The following is a 16,318-nucleotide window of genomic DNA, read 5'->3' on the forward strand; positions in this document are numbered from 1 at the left end:
TAGCGGATAGTTTTAACACTTATTTTTCTCTTTCTATTGTCAGTGATTTTACATTTGAAATAAGAAGATAGAACATTGTTTAATCATTCGTCCGCACGTGACATTGGCGTAATAATCTGTGTCTTGACGGCACAAAACAAAGCCACATTTAATAGAAAAATTTAAGTACATTGTTTAACTAATCACCCCCCAAACAACATTGATTGGTTTAGCCGTTAGTTTTTATCAAATTTAAGATGTTTATATTATAAATATTTTACTGAAATATAAAATCAAAAATACAAGCTGTCGAAAAAATGATATTCCATTTCGATATGTTGGTATTAACAGATCTAGTCAACTGATCACCATTTCATGATTTACTCTTCATCATCTGTCTCACAGCATCCTGGCCAGCAGCAACCTTCGGTACCATCAGGTCTGGTACAGAACAGCAAAGTCTCGATGGTGGAAACTGGTCTAGGTTCTATCCCGTGAAAATCACGCAGATCTTCAGCCGGGAACCAAGCACGTTCCTCATCATCTATTATTGGTATACCGAAATATCTGGAATTGTATAATTATTAAATTATATGATCATCATGAGGAGAAATTGTATAAATAGATATAATGACAGGATTTTTACATTTAATGGTGATGATGCGTTATTAGATTTTGTTCGATTAAGTTATTAACCACAAATTTAATAAATAAAATTTTTCGTAAGTGGATTATTAGCCAGTATTTAATTATTGTTATAGATAAAAATGGAGAAGATTTAGAGCTTACTCCGTCACACTGATCCAAACCGGGGTGATGAATCTATATTACAGATACACATTTGCGAATTTTCTCACGATTCTCACCTTAATCGCCGAGCAAGAATTATAAAATTAAGTGAGTTGAATTCGGCTTTCTTTTAGAAGATTTTTATAAACTTTGTTGTGATTCGCTCTAAATGGGGATGCAAGACATTTATTTCTATATCATTAAGCTGATAACCATGACAATTACGGTTATACTAAGATATATATACAGTAACACTTAAAAAATAGCGAGCCGTTTCAAATTTTCTCGTAAATGTCATAATTTATATGAAAACAGACAAACTTACCTGCAAATTGCCAATCCAGGAATCCAAAGCACTGAAGCCAATATAAGGACCAGCACCAACAGAATTGCCCAAATTGGCCAAGGTTTTCGAACTGTGTCTCCTTCAGAGCTTATCCAGGCATCATACCCCGAGCCTTCCATAGCCAGCTCAACGAATGAGGATATAAGTATAGAAAGCATAGCTAAAGGTGATAAATACTTCCAGCAAATTAACCAATATATCCCTGGACGCTGGCCGGTCATCAATTCGATATCATCAGCAAATCTGTAACGAATAGTAAGAATTAAATACACAGGAAGACCTCATCTGGACCGGAAGGAAGACTGTTTTACACCATAATGGAAAAGATTCCATTATGATGTAAAACGTGGCTTCAAAGTCACTAAATATGAAAAATATTCTTCAACAAATACTAACAACAATATTATGAAAACTAACATTTACTAACACGATATATAAAACTATGAATTAACTTTTAACGATCTCATTTAGAAGTCTGTTTTCCCAATTTAGTCTGTATTAAAACCAGTTCTAAAAGGATTTATACATGTCGTTATCCTGTTGAAATGTCGTTAAATCTAATAAATGCCCGAATATAAAACCAGTTCTAAATAGTCATAAAGGTCGTATAAACTAAATCCGTTATGAAATAAAAAGTTTACTCTTGGAGACATTTAATAAAGTACTCACAATATATATACGAGAATATTCGAGTAGGAATTCTATGATCCTTCTAATTTTCCCGTGAATGCTTGATCATTTTCAATACATAAAGACAGAATTGGTATTGTTTTTTTTTTTAAGTATACATTATACTTGTATAGAAACAAGACCTTCATTGAAAAAAAATAATTAACGTTTTATTGCAGATTTAATTAGAACGGTAACATTACTACCTATATAAAGTTTTAGGAAAACGATTTTTTCCAAAAATGTTTCATTACTATGTTTCAATGTGAACTATAATTGTTTTTAATGATTGTGAATATTTTTTAAGTGTACGGTCATTCAATTAACTCACCTTTTAACTCCATATACATATGCTATGCCCACACATTCGCAAAAGGCGATAATCAACAGTGGAATGTTACCACTATACATGTCGAAAAGAAGGAAGATGTAGCTTCCGGCGCCATGAGCAAATGCCATTGATAATAAACAGCAGACGAGACATATTCCTCCTGTGAGGTACTCCTTCCGAAGATTTGGGAATAGCTTCATGTCTACGATGGAAGTGACAACGCCTTCCAAAGTTCCGAATTGTGAATCAATACCAAGAGTAAAGAGCATCAGGAAGAAAAGAACTGACCAAAATTGAGCGCCTGGAAATTGATTTATTGCTTCGGTGAATATGATGAATGCGAGTCCCGTACCTGAAGCTGTCTGTAAACAAGAAATTCTTTATTATTACAGAGAAAATCGAATCTTACGTTCGTAAAAAACTATGAGGTGAAACAAAATTCAGCTTTGTTTATCCATCTCAAGTCCTGCTACTTTCACAGTTGTCTTTTGAAAGCTGATTTGGTTCTTGTCATAATTGTAAAATGCCCTTAGTCGTATTTCAGCCCTTTATAATACATAATAGTAAGTTTAATTATTAGGTTTTCGTTTGATTAAGGGTTCTATTTATTCCTTATACTCTGTGATGTAGCGGTTAAAAAGGGGTTAATTAAATCTAGTGATGTGAAACTTGTAGTACCATTCGCGGTTCATTAATTAACGATACATTTTGTAATATTAACTCTGCCACGCATTCGATTACCCACTATTATATATTTACTTATTTTGTAAATTGTTGTTTATGTTTATTTGTTATACTTACATTATCTAGTTCCTTTTGTAAATCACATTCCGGTAAATTTGGCATGACTAAATTTGTTAAATTTCCATTTAAATCCACAGAAAAACTTTGACCAGATTCAGGAAATATCATCGACTTGTAAGCAGGTCCAAAGACTTCTAGTAATGTGTCATTTCTTAAACGCAGGCAATTCTCATAAACCATTGTGGCTTTAAATCCAATTATTGAGAATACCACAATCCCAGCGAACATGGACGTTAGACAGTTCGTCATAGATACCATAATTGCATCTCTGTAGCAATTATTGTCGACTGGATTATAAGAACTGAAAGCGATGAGTCCTCCGAATGCCAAGCCGAGTGAAAAAAATATTTGTGTACCAGCCTCGAGCCAAACTACTGGATCCAATATCTTATGCCATTTCGGGGTGAACAGATGAATTAGTCCATCACCCATGCCCTTTAAAGTGATTCCTCTGAAGAAAAATATTACAAGGACGATGTAAGGGAATGTAGCGGTGACGTATACCACCTTTCCGGAAGAAGCTATGCCCTTGATCATGCACATATAGACTAATATCCAGGCGATGATCAGAGCCAGCGCGATTTTGTAATTGAAGGTCTCTGGGTAGTTGATGTCTTCGGATATCTGAAGAGTGGTTCTATACCAAAAGTACTGGGTCGGACTGCTAACCTGTAACAATAATTCGATAAGTTACCTCCAATTTCATTTTTTTATTTTTTATTGTGTAGGTCGAGCAAATGAGCCACTCGATGGTTAGTAGTCACCACCTACCACCGATATTGGTACTATAAGAATGGTTATTACCATTCCTGACATAGCGTTTGCGCCACCAACCTTGAGTGCTAAGATATTATGTCCATTGTACCTGTAGTTACAATAACTTATTCACGCTGGAAACCGAAACACAACAGTACGGTGGTAGCTTCACTTAATATAGTTTATTAAATGATGATTCAAAAGTTCTTGTAAAAGCCAATATGAATAAAGTATATTTTGTTTTTGATTTTGACTAAGCATTCCTGTTTGGCTATAGCTGTAGCTACCGCCAAGAAAAAAGTTTTTTTTTTAAACAACTATATAAAAAAATTGCTTCCCATACCGACTTCGTACAGTTAAATTAAGATTTTTTTAGTAAATTCTGCACTGCCATCTACTGTGTCCACAAAAGTGTGTATAAAAGTGCAGTGGCATACACAAAGACAGTGAAATTATATATTATAGTTTTTATTAAGCTTTTAAAGATATAATTATGTACTATCCAATAGGATAATACTTTAATCCGGTCTGAAGTTGCGCCGTTCTTAGATTCCTTCTACTATATACTCGTGATGTTTATGTAACAGATATTTATAGATACATAATGCTTTGATGATCTAAATAATCGTTATATTAACATCAATAAAATAAAAATTACCTTAAATTTTAATTAAGAAATCGATAATCCATTTTACAAGTCACCACGGAACATCTAACTTCTAATCGTCAGATTTAGGGACAAAGCAATTCATAAAATTAAACATTATATTTTCATGTCTATAATACAAAATATGCAAGCTGTATTAACACATACATAAGCTTCCCAATATCATATAAATTTTCACATGAGAATATATGAATTCTTAATTTCACATAAATACTTGTCTTTTTGTGTTCCGGTTTGAAGGGTGAGCGAGTTAGTGTAGCTACAGGCGCAAGGGACATAACATCTTAGTTCCTAAAGATTGTGGCTCATTGCTATGTCTAATGATAAAATTCCGGTTACAGATGGCCATACGACATACAACATTGTTCAACTAATCACCACCAAAACTTTAGGAGTTAGTTAAGTTATAAAGTAAACAACAAAATTATATCTTATTGGATTACTAATACGGTATCATTTTGTTTCGATAAAATACTTAAGTTTGTGTAAATATAGTTCAAGTCTTTAGTTCTAAAATTGTCGAAACAGATCTCACTTTATTTGTATACATTGTCTGCAGAACGTGACGAACTTACGAAATAAAATCTTTGCTTATCCTGCACCCTTTTAATAATATAAGCTTACAGATTATAGTCGAGACCCGTCGAACGTTATTATTTTGCAAACTGTTAATATGAATGCATCAGTGAACGGTAATGTGTACAACGATACCCCACCATTAGCATGCACAAGTTACGAGATTTAAGTCCCGTTCTCATCGGAGAAGACAAACTGTTTGTAGATAATAACATACCTCGCTTTAGAACATCTCCATGGAAAAAGCTTCCTTTAAAAAAATTTTTGGCTGCAATAGGACATTTATTTCTTCGCTTTTACTTTATATCTTTTACGAAATATTTATTAGGAAAATCGAACTAATCTCTATTGTAAATCGAATTACTAGGTCTATTGGTTTGTCTTTATTTATATATGACTTACAACAGAGATAACCTAGACTTAACCAACGATTATGAGATCAGATTATATTTTAAATATTACCTATTTCCGTCCCCAAATCAACATACAATATATACATATGCTTTGGATAATACCACTTGAACTCGTATTTAATATTCTTAATGGTTATTACACGTCTGATTCTGTTATCGAATTAATTAAGCAAGGGATTACGTAATAGTTACTTTAGGTTTTGTGTTATCCAACATTACATATTATTGGAAACGTTATTCTGAAATTCTGAATTGAAGAATTATTCCTTCAACTGAACTCTGTCTTGGATCTTAGATCTATAATATCTATATTGTTTGACAATATCTAAAAATGTTACGCTTATCAAATTATACTTTGATTTTAATGCTAAAAGATACAATGTTTACGTTATCATTACATAGTATAAAACAAAGTCGCTTATCGCTGTGTATGCTTAGATCTTTCAAAATTACACAACATATTTTGATGCAGTTTTTTTAATAGATAGATTGATTCAAGTCAAGAGAAAGGTTTATATGTTTAATACATCTACAATATAGTAGAATAAATTACATTATTTTGCACATACATTGCTAACGTTGTCTGAACCCTCCAAGATAGATCAAAATAATGTACTACACTATTGTACACCTTAAAAAGGCCTTCAAAAAGTTGCCATGTCTATTTCTTAGGGTTACACTAACTATTTTTTATCCTTTACTTTTTACGAGAAATAATGGCTTATATTCGAAGCGATTTTAAGCAATTCAGAATTAATCCTTATCCAATCAAGTACCTTAAATACATTAAACATTTAATATAGATCATGGTCCTTTACAGCATGTCATTTAAATGAATATTTTCGGAGATTACAGACTGTGAACGTTGTATATATATATATATATATATATATATACATATATTTCAATAGTTACTTCTATGTATGTATATCATTTTTATCATGATGTCTGCGACCGTACGTAGAACGTTTATTATGAAATATCGTAGCAATCTACACGTTGCTACGCTTCGAGATATATTTTGTTAGATATTCAAAGCAAAGCAATTTGTTACATATTTTTATATTGCCTCTGACTTTTTATATGCACATTGCGACACCTGTTATTTTATTTTTATTATAAAATGTATAATATAGAAATATATATAGAAAGTCAACCGTCACATAAATATATAAGTGGAAACAACTTGACTCTACAGTAGAATACTCTTTTCTAATACTAATGTAATACTAAATATTTATAATATACTTTCATGTCAACGGGGTTTATTTATCATGCGATGAAAATCTATGTAGTGTTTGATTCACAAAATTCTTAAAAATGATGTGGTAGAGCTCAACATATACTCTTTTTTTATTTGATTTTTGATCTTGAAATTATGTTGATGCCACACTTTTAAATTATCGTCGAAAGCATACTATACATAAAGGTATTAGACCTTCGAACGACCAGTGACCAGAAACACACGTAACTATTTCATTATATGGGGATTACAATAAATCTCGGACATTGTTTATGGCCTTGGGGTAGAGCTCTAAGCGTCAGGTAAAAAACAATTTCCAGCAATAAAAAAAAAATTATGGCGCTTTTGAGAGGCGCAATCAATATGCGCGACGGGAAGGGTCAGCGTGACAGATGGTGGCACACTTGCCTTACCTGATTTATATAAATTTGGTAAAATGTTATACTATTTTGTGTAATGAAGTCATTATACAAAGGTGAAAAAAAATCTGAGGCTCAAATAGCTGGGCATACTGACGGGGCGTCACGGTAGCAAGCGCAAACGATCCCGTGATGATCACCGAAGAAATGGAGTGGGTGCCACGGGTTTTTAAAGGGTATTCGGGGAGTCCTACGTAACCCTCACTTCTTGTCCAGCGGAACCAACAAAAGGCGCTGTTTATGGCTCAAATAAAAATTCCCCAAAAACTGAACTGTATTTTTTCTGTATCACGTCAACACGAGAATTCGACTATAACTACTAAGGGAAAAATATTAACATATTATGACTATAAATAACTATTGATCTGTGTAACGTCAAAATGTTCATGATTAAAAACGTCTATAAAATAATGAGATAATTTTGACATTGTGTGACACAACGTATAATATGTACAATTTGACGTTTCACAACGTTAGAGCAAAGATATATGTGAGTAATTAATTGAATATGCAATGGACCATATACGAACGTCTTCTAAATTTGTACACAATATGTACAACATATAAAAATAGTACACAGTAACAAAAACTAGATTTTATTGAATTCAAATGCAATACAATGTAGTACACTGGATTGCGTTATTACCCGAAACAAAATTGCGGGCAAAATTTCAGCTCAACTGGTCGTATCGTGTGGGCGTGGAGTGATTTAAAATTTACTTAAATGATCCACACATACCACCCACGTATTCACAGACTAAATTAAATATACCCTTATTAAAAAAGCATATCCACAAACGACGTCAACACGTTATTATGTTATTTAATTAAGTAAGTTAAAGTTAACGAATAATAACGACTATATTTATTATTTTAAAAAATTAAATTAAGCTACCAGTTGGAAATGTAGATTCTATCGAAATGATTAGCTAACAGCTGCAACCGACATCTGTATACAAGAAATCATTAATATTTCTTACAGTACCAATTTGTCTGGCCAATATATATGACCACTTACCATCAGATGGGCAATCTGCCAGTCCACCTATACGAAATAAATAAACCGCTATGGTATTTCCTTTCATTAATAAAAATCATATTTTCAACATTGTATAAATAATTCATCACGAAATTTCTGCTATATAATACGACGCCCACGTCGTTACAGTAAAGCGAAATGATTCGCCTACGCGACTACAAATCCAAGTTCGTAGCTCGGATATAGTCGCGTAGGCGAGCTCTACAATTGTAAGCTTTATACCGTAGTATGCATCTATCGGTGCATTTTGGCTCGATGCCAGAATAGATGAAACTAATATTAGTTCCATAAAATTGTAGTAAATATTTTTGCATGTAAATTTGTAATAGATGCTTTTAATTAAACAAAAGTACATTATTTTAAAAGTTTATACATCTTTACGTTTTATCTAATTTTTTTATTTAAAAAAATATTAAATAATCACCTAACTGATACTGATTGGTTTACCTATTTGGACCAGACCAATATTTCATGCATTTTTTTTGTCTAAAGGTGGAATCAGACGGTTAATTTTTTGTTCATTTTCGTGTTTCATTTTGCATCTTTCACTCAAAGTGACACTCTAAACACAAAGTGAAATAAAAGTCCCGAATGAATTCATTAGTGAACTGATCCAACGATGTTGGATCGGTTCATTCGGCATCTTTTATTCCCACTCCGAAAGAACGAAAAATGAACAGTCTGAACACAGTGAACGTGCACTCGGATTTGGCCATTTTGTCTCGAACGCATTTTTCTTAATCTTTTTTTTTAGCTGCTTGATCAAATGATCACAAATTAAACTTATTCCAAGAGATACGACTTCATTCGACGCCATATTGAAAGAAACTACGGATGAATATTCTTTTTTACGTCATTCCAGCTAAGCCTTGTGAACATGGAATGAAAGAAAAATGAATCATTCACTCGAATGAACCCTCTGATATCACCTTTAGGTAACTTGATTTTTCTTTCTTTGTTTTAAGAAGAGTAACTATTGCTTATGTTAATTATTTAAATCTGTTCCATTGTTATTTTATTGCAATTTATTGTCCGCAATATGAGCTGATTAAATATTTCTTTATTAATGACAGTTAATTATTTTATTAAATATATGACGTCATTTTTATTAAAAAGTATCTACTTAGGCCGAATACGTAATGGCATTGCTCATACTAACGTGACTTGTTATATTATAGTCTTATTATTTTGTACAGTGCCATTAATTAGTAACCATGGACGCAGCGTTACGTCGATCGTTAATTAAAAAAATAACTTTCAAATACCAAATTTGAACGATTTTTTTTATGAATCGTACCGAAAAGAACAGATCGTAAATTTCAGCCAAGCGTAAAATTGACAATAGATCTCCTAAAATTTTCTTTCTTAAAAAATACACTCATCGTGAGTTTCGTAAGGTATATTAAGAGGATTCGTTACATAGCCGAGTTTTATTCTACGACAAAATATTACAAAGTCGTAATAAAACGATTCGATTAGGTAACACAATAAACATGAAAATGCTTACATGTTAATTGTGTGTCCATACAGACGTTTCTAAATGTGAAAAAAACGTTGTTTCAATTAATAGTTGTGACCTTGACCTTTTTCGTTATTTAATGGTTTATCCTCAAATAATCTTAAGATGAATTGAGACAGCGCGTCTAAGATGAATTATCTGTTAAGTCAGCGATATTAACGGATGACCAGCACTCTGTTTCATTAATATCCATGACGCTTGATATAACTTCAACTTAGATTAGTTCAAGTTATCACTTCCGTCCGGCGCACCGAGACGCACACGTATTTTATGTTTAATGTATTAATTGGCTCTGTGGCCGACCCGAGTAGACCAACATTGAATTTTCCTGTGTTTATTATGTGTTTATAATTTATCTAGTGCTTGGCGTTGAAGGAAATCTTTTTTTTTATAAATCTTAGCTCTTAGCCGCTTTTGATTGTATGATGACCTCTAACCAAGATATATGAAAAAGCAATAAGACCTCATTTTTACCAGACTGTTTCTGTATTCTTGTTCTTCCTTTTTTATTTTGTATGGAATAAAGTTTATTTGTATTGTATTATATGACGTCATACAAAGGTTTTGAGAGTGGATGTGGATGGATATAGAGCTAGGGGACGACCAAAGAAACGATTGATGGATTGTGTGAAAGACGATATGGTTAGAAAGAATGTTACTTGTGAGATGACGTCCGACATAGAAGTATGGAAGTAGAAGACATGCTGCGCCGACCCCAAGTAAAATTGGGATAAGGGCAGGAGGATGATGATTATATGACGTCACACGTCTTCAACTTTAAAGTAAAATTACAAGCAACAAAAGGACAAAGGAACCTATCTGATAGTAGATGGCAGCCTTTAGGCACTCTATTGTGTAATATTAACTGTTGTATTATCTTAGGAGGTCTAAGATGTCGTCCCTTGCCCCTGTTTAATCAATCCCACAATTTAAAAGCAAAACGCTCTATCATCAATATTAAAACATAAAACGAAACGTATAGCAACATTCTTTTTTCAATAGTGTATAATTTTTAAACATGTATTTATTTTTAATACGAAACAATAGATGTCGTGGTTCACTTTATTCGTTTTTCTGAATCACGCTATTCTTTGTCAAAGGAAATAATATTAAATTACATTAGTAGAGTATTCTGTCTTGGGAGCCAGTAGTGTTTTATTTAAATAGTTAATCATATACCTATATACTCCGTCGTTTAAAATCAAAGTAAATAGTATAAATTTTATTTAGACTTTTTCTCGGTTTTGGTGTAAAACATTTATTGGCACACCTTGAGGTAAAACCGACTCGTATGCCGTGACGGCAAACGGCATGATAGTCATGACTCGTCTCCACCGCCCTTCTTCATTCCTTTATGTGTGTGTAAAGTACGTAACTTTATATTTAAAATGTTATCTAACTCCTAAACGATTGAACCGATGTCGAATAAATTGTTTGTGTGTGTGTGAGCGATTGAGTGAGTGAGTGAGTGAGTGAGTGTGTGTATGTGTGTGTGTGCGATCAAGAAGGTGATAAAATTCTTAGGATGGGTTTCATTTATTGTGATCCGTATTTATTTATTGGTTTTTTTAATTATAAATTATTTCAATAACCAACAATAACGACGTTTCGTTTCTTTCGGCATCCCGTAGCGTTTTATTAGACACAATATTTATAGGGATTTATAACAGTCATAGATTCACATTATATTTTTTTCCTTTTGTTATTGAGAAAACGATAAATTTAATCCCCATTTACCGAAGCGAGGGAAAGAAAAATGAAATCTGGAACCGTTACAATACGTAATTATTTTTCATAAGGCTATGTTCATAGTAAATTTTTACCACTAGCGATTTTGTTATATAATTTATGGTGATCAATATAACATCAAGATTAACAGCCTGTAAATTTCCCACTGCTGGGCTCAGGTCTCCGCTCCTTTTTGAGGAGAAGGTTTGGAGCATATTCCACCACCTGCTCCAATCCGGTTTGGTGGATACACATGTGGCAGAATTTCGTTGAAATTAGACACATGCTTTCCTCAGGTTTCCTCATGATGTTTTCCATCACCGCCGAGTACGAGAAAAATTATAAACACAAATTAAGTACATGAAAATTCAGTGGTGCTTGCCTGCGTTTGAACCCCCAATCATCGATTAAGATGCACGCGTTCTAACCACTGCGCCATGTCGGCCCTTATTCTCTTATGCTCGGCAATTATGGTGATCGTGTTGATTTATTACTTCAAAGAGGACCGACTTAAGAGAGGCTTAGCAATCTTGACTTGACCGTCTCGTGCCTTTCGAAACCCGGGACTGTAACACTAATATCTGAGAATTACTATATTCATTCCCCGGTTCAGGAATGAAACCCTGACTGCGAAACAGCAGCCTTTTAAACCAGACCATCCAGGCAGTTGTGTCTGTGCGACAGGCTTTATAGCATTGCACGCTTCGAGAGCGAAACGGTATTGAAGTGCCTTTTATCGCCAGAAAATAAAAATAGCACTCTGCTTTCAATTTTTTAACAGCACGACAAAACAGTTCACTAATGGAAAAAGGAGATTCTGATGAAAATTTCTAACATATATAATAAGGGCTGGTTCATTTTTTCTGCCCAGAGTATCGGAATTGCAATTCAACGGGAAAAATGTTGCTAGCATTCTTGCCACCATTCCACACGGTCATGATTTGTACGGTAACTATTTTTAATTTTTATTACTATATAATAATTCTTATGTAAATCAACATAATTTATTTTATTTAGACTTATAATAAACTAAAAGATAATGTTGACATATTAGTATCACACCTGACATGGTGCAGGGCTTTGTGCAAGCCCCTGCTTGGGTACCACCCACTTATCAAGTATTCTATCCCCAAATAACAATGCCTAGTATTATTGTGCTCAGGTTTGAATGGTTAGCCAGTGTAACTACAGGCACAAAGGACATCTTGGCTCCCAAGGTTAGTAGCGCATTGGCGCTGTAAGGAATGGTTAATTTTTCTTACAGCTCCAATGTCTATGGACGATGGTGACCACTCACTAGTGACCCATTAGCCCGTCCTACCTATATAATAAAGTAAAAGTCACACACTTTCGAAGTGAAACTTAATAATTAAATTGAATTAATATGATTTTGTCTGACTCTTTTTCGTTTCATTGAGTTCCAATTACAACAATTCTTAAGAATTTATACATCAAAGATGCAAACAGTTGTATAGTATATGTGTCTAAAATCTCAAAGTGTAACACATTATGTCCTATTTATTATGTACATATATATATATATAAGAATTTATAAATATTAAATTTTTACATACTATTATAAATAAATGTGTTAAAGTTTTTCGAAATTTGAACTGAAAATACTACTCGTACTAAACATTCGTAAAATTATACAAGTTATATTAGATACAGTGGGTTCCGGAGAAGGCTTTAGCGTATAATATTATTATATAGGAAGACATGTTTGTTTGTTGCAGCTCCACCCACTTTCAATTTATTGACGTAACGTGGCGAGCGTGATTTATATTCTTGTATTAAATATTTAAAATCAAGGAATCGTGGAATAAACTGTAGAAATATTTCATTTCCAGTTTTTGATTCAATGTACACTTCCAAAGTTTTTCCGCACTTGGGATAACGCAAGTTCATTCCAAGAATAGCTACCAGTTCCTTTGTAAAGTTTGTATAAGTTTCAAATTATTGTTGAACTAAATATACTCTGAAGTTAGTTCTATAGATTGCAATCAACATCTTAAAATTTACTTTGTCTTTTACGAATGAAGAAAAATCATTTAGTTTTTTTTAGTAACAGGTTGGATACTTTCTCCTTTAAAAACAATGGCGTAGCTATACTCATCTACCTGGTACTACTAAGGTCCCTGACCTTGATCGAGGTAGATTAGTATAGTCAAGCCATGAACGATTATTTTATTTCATAGCATTTTTAGTAGTATTTCTATAAAGTATTGTAGTTATTCAATAAATCTCCAAATAAAATGTTCTACCGCATTCAAACCATTTTATTTTTAATGAGGACAACAAAAATGTGATGGAGCCAATGTTTTACAAACAATTCCATTTTTCGCATTGTGACTTGAAAATACTTATTACGTCACTCTTTGAATTATTAAAAAAAGAATCTCCTTTCAATTATAAACACGTAAATATAAAACTATCCGATAGTAAAAGACATTAGCATTAGCAGCCTGTAAATGTCCCACTGCTGGGATAAAGGCCTCCTCTCCTTTGAGGAGAAGGTTTGGAGCATATTCCACCACGCTGCTCCAATGCGGGTTGGCGGAATACACATGTGGCAGAATTTCGTTGAAATTAGACACATGCAGGTTTCCTCACGATGTTTTCCTTCACCGCCGAGCACGAGATGAATTATAAACACAAATTAAGCACATGAAATTTCAGTGGTGCCTGCCTGGGTTTGAACCCGAAATCATCGGTTAAGATGCATGCGTTCTAACCACTGGGCCATCTCGACTCAGTAACACACTCTCAGTAAAGTAAAAGACAAATAATAATTAATTATCTCGGAGCTTAGAGATAGCACAATTTCAAAGCTACGTTAATGCCTCTCAGATCTTACTCGAACATAGAAGATAAGATATAAAAGGAAAACAAAGACAGCATCTTCTTCAGTGCAGGGCCCTTAGGCAGATTACGGGGTCGAATGAACACGAGTCGAGAACTACTTCTTGTATTCACACTTACGTTTCTAAATGACACTGACAATTATATAATTTGTAATGCACTACATTTAAATTAAAATTAACGTTATTGTATCATCGTGAAAAAATCTTTAAGTTTACTTTTCAACGTCATTTTCCGTCACCAGTCTTGCGGATGCCTGAAATTTTACGGGGTTAAGGTTTTTTTTGTTTCGTTTAAATAAATTTTGATAGTAATCACGAAGCCAAACCAGTCACGAAGTTTGAAGATTATACTGAAATACAGAGGCCATACCGAAACCAAATGTTGATACTTTATGTATGTCATGTAAACTTTGTCAAGATTTGTAGAAAATAACGTAAATGTAGTAAGGAAAATATTAAAAGCAGAGAAAGTATATGTTTCGTTTCTGGACTGAATCTTTTAATACAATAGACAATCAAAGATAGTATTTATTTATATTTTATGTAGGCAGACGGGTCAATGGGCTACCTGATGATAAGCAGTTATCACTGGCCATAGACATTGGCGCTGTAAGAAATATTATTCATTCCTTACAACAAACCAATTCGCCACCAAACTTAGGAGCTAAAATGTTATATCCCTTGTGCCTGCCGAAATACAGGCTCCCTCAACCTCCAAACCAGAACACAGCCATACCAAAATACTGCTATTTGACGGTAGAATATTATGTAGAATACAATGAGTTCCTGCCCAGACAGGCTTGCACAGATCCCTACCACCAATTAAACTTACCAATAACGGCCTTACTTATAAACGTTCTTTAGATATCATTGATTTGACATTTGAAAGAATAATACAATGCAAGAAGAAGGTATTGTTCAACTCATACCCACCTAAACAACATGCCGTAAGTAATATTTGGCTAATTAGTTACATTTAATGAGTTGATGTGACAGCTGATTGATGGAAAAGATGGAAATAGAAAGTAAACATTTTTATTTACAATTCTGGCTATTATATTTTTAGATTAACTTGGTTTTGTTGAAAAATATCGAAGTATTAGTATATATATAAAAGCAAATATGCATTTTGTACAATTATTTATATTCCACTACTGAAAGCCAACTTTCCTGATAAAGAATATTATTTTTGAGCTCATCTCACCACTAAATTTATGTTCAATAGCTATGATGATGAATGTCCTATGTCCCCTAGATGGGGCAGAGGGCGTCCACAGATGTCCTCCATCGCGATCGGTCTTGGGCTTCAGCCTTCACCTCGCTCCACGTCATTCCGATGCTCGCCGCCTCTGCCAAAACGGAGCGTCGCCAGGTTTGACGGGGACGGCCACGCTTTCTTTTCCCTTGGGGATTCCAGTCCAAAGCTTGTTTGGGAATATGGTCGGGGTCCCTTCGGAGCGTGTGTCCAATCCATCTCCACTTACGACGCTTGATCTGACTGTCGATCGGGCTCTCATGGCATTTCTCCAACAGCTCTAAGTTTGAGATGGTCTCGGGCCAGTAAATACCGAGAATGCGACGAAGACAGCGGTTGACGAAAACTTGGATTTGGCGTGAGATGTTCTTTGTAACCTTCCACGTTTCGCACCCGTAAAGCAACACGGATTTCACGTTGGACCCGAATATCTTAAGTTTAATCCTTCGGGTCAGTTTCCGTGATTGCCAAACAGGTCTCAGCTGCGCGAAGGTAGTTCGGGCTTTGGCTATCCGTGAAGCGATGTCCTCTTCACTTCCACCAGTCTCTGACACGACGCTCCCGAGGTATGAAAATTTGTGGACGCATTCCACTGCCTCTGTGCCAATCAGCAACGGTGAACGATTCTTCAGACCAGTTCTCATCTCCTTGGTCTTCCGGATGTTGATTTTAAGCCCTGCTTTTGCCGCTTCCTGACTTAGATCGTTTAGCTTAGCTTGCATATCGGCGTGGGTATGACTCAGCAGGCATATGTCATCAGCGTAATCCAAGACTTCCAAGACGTTGGATAATCCCCACTCTATGCCGCGGCGCCTGTGTTCTAAGATGCGAAGCAAAATTCCGTCTAGAACGACTAAGAAGAGTAGCGGCGATAGGACGCAGCCTTGGCGAACACCCGCGTGCACTGCAACGTCATCCGAT

General features: G+C 34.3%; 1 protein-coding gene across 1 annotated transcript in view; it reads right to left on the reverse strand.

Moving 5' to 3' along the window:
• Positions 1–265: 265 nt before the first annotated feature.
• Positions 266–16,318, reverse strand: part of LOC125069171 (sodium-dependent neutral amino acid transporter B(0)AT3) — a 36,533-nt gene continuing 20,480 nt past the window's right edge. The window contains exons 2-5 of the mRNA XM_047678569.1: positions 2,916–3,587; positions 2,115–2,476; positions 1,094–1,357; positions 266–546 (exon numbers count right to left, since the gene is read on the reverse strand). Coding sequence (XP_047534525.1) covers positions 360–546; positions 1,094–1,357; positions 2,115–2,476; positions 2,916–3,587 — 1,485 coding nt within the window. The 3' untranslated portion in view covers positions 266–359. The remainder of the gene's footprint in view (positions 547–1,093; positions 1,358–2,114; positions 2,477–2,915; positions 3,588–16,318) is intronic.

The sequence above is a fragment of the Vanessa atalanta genome, chromosome 15 (assembly GCF_905147765.1).
Source record: "Vanessa atalanta chromosome 15, ilVanAtal1.2, whole genome shotgun sequence".
Taxonomy (NCBI): domain Eukaryota; kingdom Metazoa; phylum Arthropoda; class Insecta; order Lepidoptera; family Nymphalidae; genus Vanessa; species Vanessa atalanta.